Here is a 19,030-nt window from a genome sequence, read left to right as displayed (position 1 = left end):
ATATTGATGAAATAATTTTTCTTCGTAACTAAATAACATTAAAAGTATTTGTATTTCTTTCCTGTATGTAAAGATAACAAAGTTTTAAAAGAAATTTCTACCTGATTCAAAACAAATTTAAAAGAAAAAAATTCATTAAGAGTAAATTATTAAGACATAAAACACATGGCTTTAATGGCTGGGCTATGTCTCAAATCTAAAATCTTTTCATTGAAGCTACATAGTAAACATCATATAAAACAATCCTTTGAGTACTTACTTCCTGTCTACTATTCCAATTTTGTCCAAGCCCTTAATAAAATTATGTTTGAAAATTTTCGTTCTTGCATTTGTAATCATTTAAAGGTTATCAAGATATATGTATTAAAATATTTTTGTAAAATTCATAAACTGTAAACAGTAAAATGATGACAATAACACCAAATTGTTTATAACTGCTGGTCTTTTTTTTTAAACAGACAAGCTAAAAAATGAAAAATAAGAAATGGTACCAAAAAAGTAAAAAATCCTGTATAATATTCGACGAGATAAAAAAATTCATTTTTTCTTATCTTTTTTTTTTTTTTGGTTGGAGGTATAACACATGTAATACACTTATTGTGAAAATAATGCCCTACATCAGTAAAACAATGATGATGTTCATCAAACAAAGTTTTCCTTATTTCTATTTTCCAAAATGCTTTTACAATATTACAAAATGTTCTAGAATTTTAAAAATTTGTTTTTCAAGAATTTAGGACACAGCCACATAAAACCTCAGTATAGACAGAAACAGGAAACACATTAGACAAACACAACAAAATGCGAAGCGTAGCTTCACACCATCATGCCACATGTACATACAGAGAGTGGGTGGGGTACAATATAAATCACCTACCTTCCTCTCTATATTCCACTCCTGTGTTAACGTGTCCACTTCTTCTTTATGCATTACATCTTTCTCATTTAACATTTTCTCCTGTACATACAGTTTAGAGAAATTGAAAGACAATCTCATTTTATTTTAGTTTATATAAATTCATTTTTATTTTTATTGTGTTGGAGGCTATACACTTATTGAAACACTCTTAATGCTAAGCGATGAATGTATAATTTCTTACTCAAAGAAATATAGGCTTGATCTTGACAGGTTTTGAACCTACGCAACCAGCAATCCTTATATTACTAGTCTGACATGTTAACCAACTCTGGCATGGCGCCACACATTTAAATTTAATTTGAACATTTCTATCTCAGTATGTACAGAACATAAATACTGATATTTCACACATACTGACTATCACATTTCTCTAACAATATACCATGATTTTTGCAATAAATTCCAAGAAAACACTTTAATTATGTGTCCTTACGACAGTGATGCCCCCAGCATTTGACATTTTTTTCTGTCAACAGACACACAGCATGTAGGCAAATAATATGACAAAAAGGCAAGTACAAAATTTAGTTGCCTGCTCCCCTACAACCCCAAAATTCTTTTCTAGGTACAAGTTTATTTTAAAGATATTTATGTCATCTTTGATTGCGGAACAAGTTCTTGTAACTTATTTTTATCACTTTTGCGTCTGCTACCTCAGACTGACCAGTACTGGTATGAGTGGTGTCATATTAGGAAACATGACCAATAACCTGAGTAGGACTCAAACCCACAATCCCCGGACTGAGAGGCAGACACCTCAACCACAGGGCAACTGCTCCTCCGATTACAAGAGCAGATATATGTAGTTTCAGAATCACATTTAGTGGTATAAAATATGACACAGAAAATAAAATCATACCTGAGACTGTCTCATTTTGTCCTGTAGTTCTATCTTCTCTATCTCATGTCTTTGTTGTATCTCTGTTATCATTTTCTTGTTGTCTGTCTGAATCTGCTTCATCTCTGCTTCTTTTTCCTGTTATATCATGTATATTATTATACATTTATAATACAACTAGGGATCTTACACTGGCTGCCGGTACAGACCTGAATATCATGCTGGAGTATAACTGTTTCCGACGTTCTGCCAAGTTTAACAGAACCCGAAAGCTAGATATATTTTATATGAAGACAGGTTTTTCTAGAACCAGTGTAAACAGTAGATAATCCTGTCTGATGTGCAAGAAATTTACATAAATGTACATCAATTATATCTAATTTGTTGTTATTTTTGTTTTTTTTAAGGCACGTCTTGTTCTGGTTTCGTTTTGATGAGTAGTCACTTCCATCAGATATTGTGATGAGCTCCATCCAAAATTGTGACAAACATCTTGCAACTTTCTAACTTTATCATGAGAGTAGTTACCTTTGTATTCCAGGCATAAGTGATCATAAAGTTAAATATTCTACAAATTCTTGAACATACCTACAATTATATGCAAATATTACCCCTGAAAATAGTTTGGTCAAATTTTCTACACAAAACGTATCAAATGTTAAATAGATTGTTAATATTTAATATTTCTTGAGTTGAACTTGATATATTTTTGTAGAATCTGAATGTGTGAAACTATGTTCACAATCTGAATATGTGAAACTGTGATCACTCTTTCAGAAGTATGCACCCGTAAGTATCACACTGCTTTACATATATCTGGAAAAGAAGAAAAGTGAACTCTTGAGAAAATTTCTAAAAAACCATACCTTTAATCTGGACTCGTAATCTAATTTCAATTCATCTATTTTCTCATCTCTCTCATATATATCTTTTTGTGCTTCTGCCAGTAACTCAGACTGCTCTCTGTCCTTCTGGGTTTCTTCTCTATTACTTCTCTCTACAACATGTAGTATATACATTTATTATACACTTATAAAACAAAATTTTGAGAAATATTGATGAAATAAAATGCGTATTTTCATTTTCTGTATTTTCATTGTAAAAAATTTATTTCTTACAGCAGCAAAACGCATTTTCCATATTTTCAATTGTGTCTTACCTGACTAATTTCTTCTTAATTCTGCCACTCATGTAATATTCAGTTTTATATCACTCAATGATAATAAATCCCATAATCATATACAAGACATGAATATCCTCTTTACACATGTATCATTTATCTAACACAATTCTGGCTTGTCAAAATCTTTTTCAAGCATGCTATTTCAGATCATAACTATGACGTCAAGCTTGTTATTGCAAATTACTTTAATTAGATACATCCTGCATATTAAAAGTAAACTTAAAAATTCTATAACAATTATACCCTGATTTTTTTTATACTAAACTTTCTTTACTTTATAAGAGTTGTCTTGAAAATCTAAATATCAGGAGTTCCTTGAAAAATAACAAATGCTTATCAATGCAAAAAAAAAATCATTGAAGAAGAAGAAAAAATCAAATATCTTGTAGGTCTTGCTTTATGCACCAGTTATTTAAAAAATAAAACTCTGCCAGCCTTCAAATTAACAGGCTAGAAATAGCATGAAAAATTGGTCTTTTTTGAAAAATGTGTTTCCTCTATTTGAACACTGCTCAGTTTCATTCGAAAATTACCAAGATATATAGCCTAAAACACATTTATGGTTGATTAATTTGAATGTCCCAGTAGAACTAAAATTTTACCAGGGATTTGACAGTCTTACACTCAAGGTCTTGCCTATTTCCTGGGCATAAGGAGTCTTGGATTACAAATTGCTGGAGCAATGGTTTTATTTGAAGTTTTATATTTATAGTAAAATGGTACTTTAAAAAGATATTCTTACCTATGATTTCTGACATTTGAGCTTCAAATTCTTTCTCCTTCTCGTGCATCTGTGAGTTAAACTCCTTCGCTAATTCCTTTATTTTACACATATGCTCATTATCTTTCTCTTGCAGCTTAAGTTCAACTTCCTTCTTCACATTCTCTGACTTTTCTACCTCTTCTTTTAACTGTCTTTCCAAGTTATCAATCTCCTCATCTTTATCAATCTTCATAGACTGGTACTCTTTTTCTGACTTTTTCAGTTCTTTTTCATTTGAAGCTTTAATCTCTTGACACAGTCTATCAAGTTTTTCTTTCTCTTCTGTCATGGTTTTCAATTTCTCATTAAGTTCATTTTTCTCAGTCTTCAGACTATCAAGAGTGGCTTTTAGCTGTTCAACAACACCTTGTGTGGCTTCAGATCTCTGTAACTGCTCTTGTGTAAAGCTATTCTTCTCTTCCATTGATTTATTCAATTCTTCCTTCAATTCAGTGACCTCTTTGTCATGCTCAGTTGATAATCTTGACATTTTCTCTTCAAGTTCTTCCTTTGAGGTTTTCAATTCAGATAACTCTGTTTCTTTTTTATTTATATCATCTTGCAACTTTTGCAAACTGGATTCCTTTTCAGTTTTTAATTTATTTTTAACTTGTGTAATGTAAAGTTCTGCTTTCTTCTTAAACTCAGCTACTTTCTCTGCACTTTCCGCTTCAAGAGTCTCTTTTAGTTTGTCCATTTCTGCCTTTTGAGATTTTATCAATTCTTGTTCTTTTTCCTTCAAACTGTTTAATTCAGATTGCAGCAATTCCCTTTCATTTTCCCAAGTTTTACTCTTTGATTCTAATTCTGAATTGCTTGATTGTAAAAGTTTTTCTGTCTCAACCTTTTGCACTTCATCCTTTTCTTTTAATGTGTCTAATTTGGATTTCAACAATTCATTACTTTCCTCTAAGGTCTTACACTTTGATTCTAATTCTAATTTGTTAGACTCTAAATCACTTATTGCACTTTTAAGGCTTTTTAAGTTTTCTTCAATAAACAATTCTTTCTGAATTACTTCCTCACTTTTCTTTCTTAAGTCATCTTCTAAAGAAGTCACTGTGTCCTCTAAGGACTTATTCTTATCACAGATTATTTGATATTCACTTTTCCCTGAAGAAATACTAGATTCTAAATTAGACAATTCTTCTTCAGTACTTTTAACCTTCTCCTCCAAGGCCTCAATACTAGAATTTAAAGTTATTCTTTCTGATTTCAAATCATAAATTTCTTTTTCCTTTTCAGTTACACTTTCCTCTAAACCTTTAGATTTTACATCTAAAGAAGTTTTTTCTTCCTCTAATTGCTTTAATTTTTCAGTCTTTTCTTCTAAATCATTTTCTAAGTTTTTAATTTTAAGTTCCATTTCTTGGATAGTTTCTTTACTTTGTTCAAGCTGTAACAGTTTTGTATTAGCATGAGATAATTCTGATGAAACTTCTTCTTTCTCCCTAACTACAATACCTAATCTCTCTGCACTTCCTTCTCTCTCCACTCTTAAAGCTTCCTCTGATTCTTTCACCTTTTCTTGACCCTGTGACTGAATTTCTTTTAATTTTGCAATAAATTTCCCTTTCATTTCTTTCATTTTTTCCTGCCATGATTTTTCAAGCTCTTCTAAGGACACTTTATTAGCCTCTTCTTTATCTTTCAATGAATTTTCCAATTCCTTCACTTTTTCTAAATATTCAATTTTCAACTTTTCACTTTCTGCTAAAGTTGTTTCCAATTCCTCAATCCTACTACCTTTCTCTTTTTCTTTATTATCTAACTCTTCAAATTTGTTTCTTTCTTCTTCTAGCAATGTTTTTAAAGACTGAATCTCTTCCTTGAACCTTTCATTCTCACTTTCTAATGTCTGTTTCAAAGTGGCAACTTGCTCAGTTTCACTCAGTTTTGAATTTAATTGAGTCTGAAGCTCTTCTGTTTTCAGTTGGGCCTGTTGAGACATATCCAGCAACTGAGCTGCTAAAACTTCCTTCTCCTCACTCAAAGCACGACCTTGCCTTTCTAATTTACCCCTATAATCATCCAGCTGCCTTTCATAATTCTCAATACAATCTTGTAACTTCTGCTCTGTCTCGGTAACCTTTTCATTCAAAACTTTCAAGTGTGTTTGCAATTCTTCATCATTCAACAACATCTCAGAAATTCTCTTCTCATGACTTTGCTTCAATTCTTCAATAGCTGCCATATGTTGCTCATTCATTTCACTTACATCTTTCTCTTTTTCATCTTTATTTTTCTTCAACTCTTCTATTTCATTATCCATACTGTTAACTTTGTTCTGATATTCGGTTTTTATACTTTGCAAATTATTTTCATAGTCCTCAGTTAATCTCAACATTCTGTCATCTTTGGACTGACATTGGGTATTCACTTCTTTCAGCATTTCTTCAAGAGAGGCATTGGTGCTTTGTAAGTTATTCACTGTAGCTGAAAGCTCTGTTATCTTTGCCTGTTTCTCTTGAATTTCGGTATCATGCTTTTCAGAGACACTATACAGCTGTTGACTCAAATGTTCACACCTTTGACTAGCTTCTGTAACTTGTGACACAGTATCATTTTCTGCATCACTAAGTTTCTTAGAAAGTTCTTCTTTTTCTTTTTCATAGCCTGAACACTTTAACTCCAACTCTTCAATTCTTGAATTTGAAACATTAATCTGTTCTTTGAATGATTTAATCTCACTTTCCAAGTCACTTTTTACTTTTTCAGCGCTGGTTTTTAAAGCCTCTAATTCTCCTTCAAGGCTGCTCCTCATATGTTCAGCATTTTCTTTCAGTTTACTGGCGTCTCCCTCCAAATTTTCAATCTGCTTTTGGTGTTCAGCCTGAATTTTTTCAATAGTTTCTTCAAAGTCTTTGGTTGAGCTTTGCATTTCATTTTTATGTCTCTCCTCTAGTTCTGTCATTTGTTGCTGGTAATGACTTTCCAACTTCTGTGTCAAATCTTGAGCACCTGTATCTTTCTCATTCATAATGTCTTGTAACTTTGTTTCAAAGCTATCATCTTTTTCTTTTAACTTCTCTTGAAACTTTTCTTTCATCTTTTTAAAGTTCTCTTTATATTGTGTCTGTTTTTCTTGAAACTTAGTCTTAAAACTTTCTTCTAACGCTTTCTGTTCTTCAATTCTAAGTTCTTTTTCCCTTTCCAATTCCTGGCATTTCTCAGCAATATTTTCATCTTTTACACGAATTGTTTCCTTGTTGTTTTTAATCTCATTTTCTAAATCTTCAGTAAGTTTCTTTATCTCAGAGTCTTTAGAATCAAGTTCAGATTTCATATTTTCAATATCTTTCAGGTGTTTTTGACCTTCTGTCCTCAAATTTTCAAGTTCAGTAATATGCTCTGATATTTTTTCACCTAATTTTCCAATTTCACTGTCTTTTTCTGAAATTATTGATTCTAACTCAGCGATTTTCTTCAAACTTTCATTATTTTCATCATGTATTCTTTGTTTTTCCTGTGCAAGATCCATCTTCTGTGACTCAAGATCATTCACCTGTTCAATAAGTAAAATCATTACTATCATAAGACTTCTTTAAAATGGGAAGAGCTCTAAGACCATTTATACAAGAAAAAATACTAAAAAGAAATTTGATATTAACTCCCTAGAGTTATTGGCACAGTCACTAATAAACATGATGGCTTAAATGATATAAAATAAATCTAAATGTGTCCACAGGACATGAGATTGCCAAATATATACATAATTCTTATCAAGAACCATTAAGCTGGTACAGCATTATTCCTCAAGACAAATTAAGCACAAAATATCTTTGTAGAACAATAAAGCCTTGGTATATTGGATACACTACATACATTTTCCTATTTCGTCGGATGGATGAACAAATATGGCATGAAAATCTCAAAACTTAAAAAAAAATTCTTTCTAAATATTGTACACAGAAAAATCATAGTTTAAGAGGCCTACAAGTTATTTCATATGATTTTTCAATATATTCGTTATATTATATTTTATGATTGGGTAAACAATCTTCTTTATGATTGTCTGTCTAGCTGGATTGAGAGTTAGATTAACTGTATTTCAGCTTAATACTAGCATTAGTGTTCCTGGATTCTGTACAAAAGTAATATGTTTTTCAGGTCAACACATTATGTCACCAAGACATAATGATGTCAATGAAATTGTCAATCAAAACATGCAACATAAACAGGCACCTGAGAAGAACCATCGACATTCTGTAAGCTAACTTGATAGTTTTCTATCATGAATGAATCCAAGTCTAAGGCAGATTCAAACCTACTGCTTTAAGGGGCAAGTGATTTAAAGTCAATGACCTTAACCATTCTGACAGGCTTCTAAACTTTGGGCATTCATAACAAGCGTGTATTATAAGATTCTTAAATTCAAAGTCATCATTCAGTGATTTACCAACCTGTTGTAGGAGTTCTTTAACTTTACCATCAGCGCTTTCATATTTCTCCGTCACCTCCTTGTTTAGTCGTTCAAGCTGAGACTTAAGTTCACCATTCTCTATTTCCAAACCATTTCTAATAATCAATAATAAACCATTACATAACACTTAAAGGCATGCTTATTATTCAATGTGGTGACAAGTTTTTGTTTACCATATTGCTGTCATCTATTAAATTAAATCTTTATGTTTGCTTTGGGTTTTACGTCACATCGACACAGTATAGGTCATATGGCGACGTTCCAGCTTTACTGGTGGAGGAAGACCTCAGGTGCCCCTCCGTGCATTATTTCAGGCACTTTATCAGAGGAAAAATGTTCCTCCCTATAGCTTACACATCTTACATACAAGAAAGTATCATCTCTGATTCTGAGCAATCAGAACATCAGAACTAAATTATATAGTCATTTTGGTACTGTGCATCTTGTTTGACATTTTGAATAGCTATTTTCCCCCAAAGAAATACCATTTATAAATCAAATTAACAATTCTGTAACTTTATTTACCCTGTATTGATTTCAATATAACTTAAAATGATAATTAAATATTGATACTATCAAAACAATGCTATGACAGTTGATATATTCCCTCATTATTGTTTACAATAAAACATACCTAGTCTCTGTAACAGAGGACAGTTGTTCAGACAGCTCTTCCATCTGGCGTTTTATCTCAGTGTTTTCTGCGTCCTTCGTTTCCTTGGATTCTGCCATATTGGACACTTTTCCTCTGAGCTCCTCTAATTCTTTCTCCATCATAGACTTGTTACACTCATACTCTTCTCTCACCTTTAAAATATCAATAAAGAATTTAGGTCTAACGTATTCATGAACATTTTGACACACTATGACTATATACTATGACTTAAAAACATTTTACTGGAATTTAATCACCAGTCTTCATTAGAATGACATTTGTTTGAACACCATGTTAAAAACCATTGTTTCTCACTACCCAGGTAAAAAAAATCTTAAATGAAACTACAAATAGCAGTGCAGAAAAAATCTTATTTCATATGGGTTTATCTCATATTTAACTTGCATCACTTCTTTATGAATTCCTAAACATAAGCAGTATCCACTTGTCATTTTCAAAATACTATGAAAAGTAAGTGTAAGCCTGTTAGACAGTCCATGGAGTTGAAATTAATAATATCTTTCATGTTTTAAGTGAGGAGTCCAAATGCCTAGAGCTTGCCAATGCTCATTCCAAATACTCATCCTCGGGTTGCTGTTTTCAATATCCTCTATCTAATCAAATGATAGACTGTGATATCTAAAAAAAAATTTTTTTTGGTTGGGTTAAACATTGCACCAACACAGTACAGATCATATGGTGACATTCCAGCTTTAAATGGTGGAGGTAAACCTCTGGTGCCCTTCTGTGTATTATTTCAGGCACAAACAGGCACCTAAGTTGAACCACGGATGTTATATAGGCTAGCTGGATAGCTTCCTCACATAAAAGGATCTAAAGCAGTATGGGGCATGTGGTTTGAAGTCAATGACCTTAACCTCTCGCCCATGAACCATTTATCTATCATAAGACAAACCTTGTCTAGCTCAGTCTGCAGTTTGTCACAGATTTCCATTCTCTCCTTGAAGTTTTTATTTGTCTCATCCATCTTGTCTCGGAACTCCAGGCTTCTTTGTTCCAACTCTTGCTCTTTCAATGACAAGTCAGACTGAAATTTTAAACCAATGAATGACATCTACTGTGTTTGAATTCAGTTTTAAAATGCTAACACAAAACAATACTGATAAAAGTAACAGTTTAAAACCAACGCATTTTCATAGCTTTTCATATATATTTTTTACTCTTGAATATGATAAACAAATATCTATGTCAATAAAACTCATAGAATGTAATAGGAATAATATCTCCCTATCTATAAACATATTGTGGTGATATGAAGTTCACCTGAATCACATATGTAAAATTACTTTTACTTGCTTAATAATATTTCTTATGTCTGACCTCAGAAAAATAGTTATCTAATAAGAATTTATTTAATATAAAAAATGTCAACTTGTTTCAGATAAGACCATCACAAAAATTCAACAGATATGGTTAATAATCCTGGAGAATAAAAAAATTTTCTAACTAGCAGGTATGTCAACTGAAAGTTTAAGTCTGAATTGTTGTCCACTCTTAATAATTCAGGGAGTTGCTGGTTTGATCCTCAGACCAGGAAAAATTTCTCTGTCACAACTGATCTCTTACGTGGAATGATCATTTGTCTGTTACCACATAGTCAGAAATAATGTGGGATTAGTAGCCTGTCACTTGATTGCTGAGAAAATGGTAATTACTGGTTAGTTATCAAGAAATACTGGTAAATGGATCAACTGGTGAGATATGACCAAAAAACTTGTTAAAATCAGCATAAAAACCAGGAAAACAGGAAGATTTTTTAAGTTCATTATATAAACTATAAAACAGACAAACATACATACACAGGTGAATCACTATATGCCAACATATCGCATATGCTGCAGTGCTGCAGTGGCATAAAAATCCATTTTTTAAAACAGAAATATATAAACAATACATACTCGAAGTTGATTCAACATAATGTTTAGTTTCTCTGTTTGTTGATTTTTCTCCATCAGCATTCTCTCTGAGTTTGTCTTTAATGTGTTCATTTCTTCTTTATAATATTTCTCAAGGTCTGCATTCGAGCCCTAAAATTGAAGGATGAATAAAATAGTGTGAAAATTTCAAGAATGATTTAAATAAGACTAGAAATATGTCCATAGGACATGGATGCCCCCACATTCCAATTTTTCTCAACCAACAAATGTACAGCGTGAATGCAGTGCAGCTTGATGGTCAGACAAGGATAAATCTATTTGCCCGAACGCCCCATCACCCCCAAGTAGTGGAATAAAAATAGGTGTATACACTTAAAGATGAGGATTGAGTAAGGATCACTATGATGTATTTACTATAGTCAAATAAGCATTCACAGGATGGTTCAGTTGTTAGGGGTTTTAATGTGGTAAATGTTGCACTATGTATTAAAGTTGTAAAGGGGTTTTGATGTGGTCAAGGTTGCATGATGTGTTAAGGTTAGACCTTGGAATTAATATGGCATAAGTCTAACAGACAAAATGGAAATGCTGAAATTTGCAAGACTCCAATGTGCTCTGATCTGCACTCCAATATTACAAACCTCCTTGTCTCAAAAGCACTAAATGTATTTATGAAAGATTTAATTTTAAAAGAACTCAATTTTTTTTTAGTCACAATGCCTTGGACAATATGCATAAATTAAAATAAATCTCAATGAAATAAACATACATGTATTTGATCATCATGTTTACGGATCAGATCAGCAATCTGTGCGGCATGTTTGTCAATCAAATCCTCCGTTTTCTCGTTCATGCTCTTCTCATGTTGTGTTAATATCTCGGCCACATATCTCTCATGATCGGTGGTCAGCTCGGACACCTGTTGACTGGCCTTCTCTTGTAGATCAGTCATCTGCTTCTCAAACTCTTGTTTCTGGTTGTCAGCCTCAACTTGCATCTGATGTATCAATGTTTCCAGTTCAGACTTTTCCTTTTTACAATAAAAAAAATATTTTTTCATTCATTCTTCATTGTTGAATACAAAACAAAAATCAGGCCGTAACGGCAAAGCAATCAACACAGAAATGTATGTTGATTTTGATTGTGACATACGAGCTATCCACTACACATTTGCTCAGAGGCAATGACCTAAACAACCTAAATAATAGAGTCAACAGACATTGTCAGTGATTTTTAAACTTATATAACAGAGGCTTATAAAATGCCTCCTGCCATTTAAAATTTTCTTAAAAATCAAGCAGTTTTTCAATAGAAAAAATCTGACCTTATACCAGCTTTTTTACTTCCCAAATAAGCAATTTCAGTAACATTTTTTTCTGAAAATCAAGAGGCCAAGGCCTCTTCCCAATGAAGTGAGAAACACCACTGATTATATAGATGATACAGCAACATTTAAACCAAGACCCTTAATACACAAGAGGTATATACATATAGCTTAAATCAACCCTTAGCCTATTAGCTGTGCGTAAGTCTAAGTGACCGAAACTTGTCCACATTTCATACATTTCAGAGTAAACCAGTACAAAAAATTCGTGTTTATTAGAACTTACAATAGCTTAATGTCTCGCAATCTTAAGCTGGTAATTTACATAATTATACAGATAAGAAAGTACACCTTTTGTAGATTTTCCAGCTGGACATTAAGTTCGTCTCTCAGGGTGTCTTGCTGTGACAGAGTGGCCATTTTGTGTAAGTCTCTCTCTTCCATTGCTAACTGCATCTCCTGCTCCTTCTCCTGAAATATAACAGTCAATGTTAAAGTGACAATATGCTAATATTTTTATTGTTAAGTCAAGCCGAGTCATTGGTTCCAACCTAGCTCACAGTATTTCAGATGGGCTTCTGAGATCTTCCTCGAACAGTGCCACATAAACCCAAGTGAAACAAATTTTTCAAAATTACGCAAAATTTTAACATTTTACTATATCAAGTATGTCAATACTGGAAGAGGATCATTACCTGTAATTTGCTCCTTGTTTCATCTTGTACAGACTTGATATATAATTCTTTCTCATTTTTCAGTTTTTCAACGGTTTCATCAAACCTGGCTTGCAAGTGCTGAAGTTCTCTCTCCTACAACAAAAAATATTAAACATAAAAACAGATAAAGAAATCATAACCCTTAGTGAAGTAACGGGTAAACTCCTTAAATGATTCAATAGAAGTTTACCTACCCGTTACTGCACTAAGGTGATAAAATATTCATGTTGAAAACCCCTCTTGAAAACTGTTACCTAATACACCTTCTTGCGAAATCTGTTTCTAGCCCTTCTTCTGAATGTCAATAAATTTCACAATTTTCACATTTTTTTTCATTACCCCCCGACCCCTTACTTAACCAACATAGATTTAATTTATTTTTGCAAAACATGTCTAGCTATTCAGCTATTCTCTTAGTTACACATGTTTTCCGTTTATTTTCAGAATGAATAACATAAGGAATTAATTTCAAATTTTATAAAATATTCTTCTGAAATCATGGCTCCAGAATATAGTTACCATAAGATAAAACTTCCAATAAGTTATCTTTTTTTACTTTGTTGTGCCGGTAGTTTTAAATAAACAAAACAACACTAGTACTACAGATCTAAAAAGACTTGTTGTAAAGGCAACTTATTTCTTTCATAATTTACCTTTGTTACAACAATTTCTTGATGTGCCATCTCCTGATCAGACATTTTTTTCTGCCAGACTTCATCTCTTTCAATCAGAGCTTCATTAACTTTCTCTTCATTCTGTTTATTGGCTTGTTCCTATCAAATTACATAAAATAACAAGAGCTGTCAGTAGGACAGCACGCTCAACTATTCTAAGTGCTTGATAGTAAAAGAGCCTTGAGAATGTTAAATTTTCTAAGTTCACCAAAGGGCTAATATTTTTTTATAAATTCATGTTATAGGCCTTAGAGAGAGTCTAATTATATAGTATTGGCTTGACTATTTGGAAGGTAATGTCATTAGGGTGTTTTATTGAGTATAATAATACTAATTACCTTTGAATACATAAATTTGACAGAAAAGGTACAAAGGCTTGTTATTAAGATGTTTTATCAAGTAAATCACTGCTTTATTATTATAAATGCATAAAATTGTCCCAAAAAAGGCACAAACCCTTCAGTAGTTATGGAGATAACAGCTTACAAGCTAAACTTTATCACGAATTTCTAAGTTGAAAAGGGGAAGAAAAATCAGCCTAAATGCAAGTTTGAATTATGGATCTTTGTCAGTGACCTACAATTCTGACCCTAAATGCATATGTGAAGTTTTAAATAAATATCTTTAATAGTTATTGAGATATGTAAAACTTGCATGTAAACATTAACCAAGAGACTAAGTAGAAAAGGGGATATGAATCAGCCTTAATGCAACATAGAGTTATGGAACTTGGTCAGTGACATACAATTATGACCCTCAAATTATGACCCTAAGTACATGTGTAAAGTTTCAAGTAAATATCTTTGAAGACCTTTAACCTTTAACCAAAATTTCTAAGTTTCAAAGGGGCAAATAATTCTGCAAATATTGCAGAGAGTTATGCAATTTTGCAAAATGATGTACATTGCTACTATAAAAAATGTGTTGTAAATTTCAATTGAATATCTCAAGCAATAATTGAGATATTTGACTTAACAAAAAATATTTAACCAAAATTTGTAAGTTTCAAAGGGGCATAATTCTGTCAATATTGTAGGCAGAGTTATCCAACTTGTCAATCTGATGTACCTTGTTACTATAAATAAGTATTGTAAGTTTCAATTGAATATCTCAAGCAATAATTGAGATATTTGACTTAACAAAAAACTTATAACCAAAATTTCTAAGTTAAAAAGGGGCATAATTCTGTCAATATTGTAGGCAGAGTTATCCAACTTGTCAATCTGATGAACCTTATTACTATAAATAAGTATTGTAAGTTTCAATTGAATATCTCAAACAATAATTGAGATATTTGACTTTACAAAAAACTTTAACCAAAATTTCTAAGTTAAAAAGGGGCATAATTCTGTCAATATTGTAGGTAGAGTTATCCAACTTGTCAATCTGATGTACCTTGTTACTATAAATAAGTATTGTAAGTTTCAATTGAATATCTCAAGCAGTAATTGAGATATTTGACTTTACAAAAAACTTTAACCAACGCAGACGCCGACGCGGACGCTGACGCCGACGCCGGGGCGACTACAATAGCTCTCATATTCTTCGAATAGTCGAGCTAAAAAACATATTCAAGCACTTAAATCTTTAAGCCAAGACAAAAAGAAATGTTTTGTTTGGTTTTTTCTTCTTTTTTTTAAAGACAGATTTTAATTATTTTTGGTCATATCTTAGCTGTTAATCTACCATACAGGCTTTTCCTGTGTAACTAACCAGTTTTATTTAAGATTTTCTCTTTAAATGACTGACAAATAATTCCCCATGATTTCAAAATCAATGATGAGAGATATATCACCATTAAAATCCATGTACATATTAAAACGTCACAGAGAAATAATGATTTGTCAGAGGATTAAAAATGCTACCCCCCCCCTCGGATTATTAATGCAATACTCTCACAATTGGGCCAAGCATGAAAACACTGAGTCACAACAGTTTTTGATATAAAACACTAATATATGGATTTTCTTTTTTACAAGTTAGTAAAACTATACAAATACCCTAACCTGCATAAGGGTTATAGCAGCCGATTTGCCACGAGAAATTTCCTGAACCAACTTTTCTTTCTCTGTCTCCATTTGATCCTCTCTCCCACGCAACTTCTCCTCATACTCATCTATCAACCTCTTCCTGTCATCCTTCAATCTCTTGATTATCTCCCTTGATTTTTCTAGCTGATCTGTAGCTGTAATTAAGTAGATCAAGGCATTACTTATCTCTAAACCACTGGAACTGAAAATATTAGCCTTTGTCACTTGTATACATCCTGACCAGCCTGCAGATCACTAATTTGGCTCTATATGGATTCTTAGTTTCAGTATTTGAGATAGAAATCCATAAAACAATGAATGAACTGTTCCAAATTCAAAGCTGGGTATATCTTATTATACATACTCTGCAGATTAAAGAAAGGTTACCAATTATCAATTTCAGATTACTGAGTAAATTTTCAATACACATATTTATGAAACAAACACACTTACAAGTTTTTTCAAGTTTTTCTATCTTTTCCTTCAGGTTGTTATTTTCTTCTACCATACCATGAGTCTGTGCACGGATTTCTGACACTTCTTGATCTTTTCTTTCCATTTCTTCATGAACTCGCTGCTTTACCTAATAACATCAATGACTTCGCAATAAGTATTTTTTAACCACTATTTAATACTAGAAATGTGTCATCATGCCACGGATGCCCCCGCATGCAGCCAAAATTTCAGATGGTGCATTAATTATTTTTTTCATTTTAAGTTCAAAGCCCTTAAAACTTTTCAATGTTAACACAAACCTTTTTCATACAATGTTCAAGGCACTGAAATTATTCAGTCTTAACCTTTTAAAAATAGCATATTGCATATTTGTAGCCAAAATAATGGCTAAAAGTAAGAGTGCTGAAACTGAAAGTTCAAAATTTTTCCAACATTCAGGAAAGATAAGTTTGTCTAAAATCATTGAACCACGACCAAATTCAAACTTAAACTGCTTATTCCTAAGATGTATCTATATTATTTTCAAAGTGAAAGGGACATAACTCTGCCAAAAAATCATCAAACAATGACCAAATTCCAACTTGACCTGCCCATTCCTTTGACATTTCCATATGTCAAATTTAAGTTGAATATGTAACACTGTTGGGTAGATAATGAATAGAAACTGTAAATTTCATATTATTTTCAAAGTGAAAGGGGCATTACTCTACCAAAAATCATTGAACCATGACCAAATTCGAACTTGGTCTGGGCATTTCAAAAACATATCCATATGTCAAATTTGGGTTAAATGTGTTGAACCATTGGGGAGATAATAAACGGACACTGAAAATTTCATATTGTTTTCAAAGTAAAAGGGGCATAACTCTGCAAAAAATCATCTAACCATGACTAAATTTAAACTTGACCTGTATTTTTTTCATGCATATCCATATGTCAAGTTTGAGTTGAATGTGTTGTACCTTTGAGGAGATAATGAACGGAAACTGAAAATTTCATATTATTTTCAAAGTAAAAGGGGCATAACTCTGCCAAAAATCATTGAACCATGACCAAATTCGAACTTGACATGTATTTTCTCATGACATATCCATATGTCAAATTTGAGTTGAATGTGTGCAACCGTTCTTAAGATAATGAACGGAAACTGATGATGACGGAATGACAGAATGACGAAAGGATGGAATGACGGAACAGGGTAACACTATATGCCCCGGCCATTACATGGCGGGGGCATAACAAAAACATGTATATGTTCCTAAATTCATGCAATCAGACTAGACCCTATACAACAGTACAACCTCTGCAAACCAACACCTTTTGGGAGAACAAACATTTTGGTTGAAGGTGACAGGTGTTGCTCTGTATAGGTAAATTTCATATCTTTTGAAGTCTTACTTGGGAAGAACTGAAACTGTTGTTGTAAAGATGTAATTGCTCTACAGAGGAAACTGTTCAACAGAAGTAAATGCTGTACAGAGTAACAATTCAAACAGAGGTAATTGCTCTTCAGAGGTAATTGCTTTACGGAGGTTAAACCGTAATGGCTTCACAATTTCACCCTTTTGATATTGAATCCCCTTAAACCAACAAGCATTGCCAAATTCAACTCTATGATACAGTGTACAAGTCTATCATAAAAAGTTAAATCAAATAGTTGTATACCTCAGCAATGGCAATCTCTCTATCAGTCTCAAGCTGCTCTATCACCTGTCTAGCCTGTTTTATCTGGTTCTGAAGTTTTGATACAGTGTCCGGGGAAGCACTTCCCTATAACAACAGAATAACATTAAAATTATAAAACACAACACCTGGATAAAAATTCAAATAGCAAATCTTGCCATCAAAAGGGTATTTTATTCAAAATATAACTCTGAATCTCATGGTGTGGCGTCCTGCTTTTTTGAAAACTGTTTTCATTTCCTACTGTATCATATATCAATTTTCCACAATTCAATAGATGAAGGTTCAATGTATGTTTACTTTCTGATTTTGTACAAAATAATGATAATAAAAAACAGGATAACATTAAAATACTAGATTTTAGCTAAAAATTATAATCTGACATTTGCTTAACAGAATCTGAGGAGTCCTATACAGATAGGTAGTCGTCCACGCATTTTTTCAGGGTTTTTTTTCCCCATGTATTTAGAATTTTTGGACATCAACCTATTGTGCAAATTACAGCAAACATATATACCTTTAATTTAACAAGTTCCATGTTTGTATCTTCAAGCTGTTTTTCCACTTCTATTTTCTCCTCTGATAACTGCGAATATTTATCCTTACTTGATTTAATTATCTCCTTACATCTCTGTAGTAAACTATCTTGATGTTTCAGCTGAAATTTTGTACAAGATCAAGTATATTAATCTGTAACCTGATGAGCTGGAATTGAATTTTTTTTACCAGTCAATTCATGGATTTACAGAAAACAAAAATTGACCAACCAACACGTTGAACAGCATAGGAGCTGGTCAAACTGCATGGTAGTGCACAATGGCCTGACTCTACTGGTCGGGGACCACCAAAACCGGACAACCATCAAACCCGGACGGCCCAGAAAATGCTTAATTTAGTATTTTCTTTGTTCAGTGCTTGTCAGTTACTTTTTTATCAACAATAAATGCATGTTTCTTCTAAAATTAGGTAAATAAATTTATTTCAACCCCTGTAAATGGCCATATCTAAATGCGTCTATTTCAAGAATGTTGACGTTGAAATTTGGAGGTCAAGAAAGCAATGCCTGACCTCATATACCAGCTTTAATCATTTGCAGAGTAAACAATAGAATATCCAAAACTTCAGCATTTGTTGCCGACATATTGTATATCATGTTAAAAATCAACAAGATTGCATTTGAGAAAAATGCTATGCCACCGCATTAATACCTAAGCTCTAGGCCCTTTGGGCATTTACAAGAAGGTATTTTAAGTTTTTGAAGCCTTGTACCTTGTACCTACAGACAATAAGATTTTTTTATTTTTTACTATATGTATATATTGAAAATCAATGACCCCCGGGGCGGGGGCAATTTTGACCCCAGGGCTATAATTTGAACAATCTTGCTAGAGGTTCACTACACAATGTTTCATGCAAAATATCTAACCTCTAGCATTTGTCAATTGCTAGAAGAATTTTTTTTAAAGTT

At 32.5% G+C, this 19,030-nt stretch overlaps 1 protein-coding gene across 2 annotated transcripts in view; it reads right to left on the bottom strand.

The window, feature by feature from the left end:
* LOC132718266 (golgin subfamily A member 4-like) overlaps positions 1-19,030 on the bottom strand; it is a 51,832-nt gene that overhangs the window by 20,288 nt on the left and 12,514 nt on the right. For both annotated transcript variants that reach the window (XM_060701941.1, XM_060701942.1), the window contains exons 7-22: positions 18,080-18,220; positions 17,545-17,649; positions 15,877-16,006; positions 15,400-15,578; positions 13,373-13,492; positions 12,699-12,812; positions 12,355-12,474; positions 11,449-11,709; positions 10,701-10,829; positions 9,698-9,829; positions 8,761-8,933; positions 8,107-8,221; positions 3,683-7,208; positions 2,624-2,754; positions 1,779-1,895; positions 878-958 (exon numbers count right to left, since the gene is read on the bottom strand). In XM_060701941.1, coding sequence (XP_060557924.1) covers positions 878-958; positions 1,779-1,895; positions 2,624-2,754; positions 3,683-7,208; positions 8,107-8,221; positions 8,761-8,933; positions 9,698-9,829; positions 10,701-10,829; positions 11,449-11,709; positions 12,355-12,474; positions 12,699-12,812; positions 13,373-13,492; positions 15,400-15,578; positions 15,877-16,006; positions 17,545-17,649; positions 18,080-18,220 — 5,574 coding nt within the window. The remainder of the gene's footprint in view (positions 1-877; positions 959-1,778; positions 1,896-2,623; positions 2,755-3,682; positions 7,209-8,106; positions 8,222-8,760; positions 8,934-9,697; positions 9,830-10,700; positions 10,830-11,448; positions 11,710-12,354; positions 12,475-12,698; positions 12,813-13,372; positions 13,493-15,399; positions 15,579-15,876; positions 16,007-17,544; positions 17,650-18,079; positions 18,221-19,030) is intronic.

This window comes from Ruditapes philippinarum, unplaced genomic scaffold (genome assembly GCF_026571515.1).
Source record: "Ruditapes philippinarum isolate M1 unplaced genomic scaffold, ASM2657151v2 ctg274_1_1_1_1, whole genome shotgun sequence".
NCBI lineage: Eukaryota > Metazoa > Mollusca > Bivalvia > Venerida > Veneridae > Ruditapes > Ruditapes philippinarum.
Note: the sequence above shows the minus strand (reverse complement) of the source record. Positions and strands in the feature narration are given on the sequence as shown.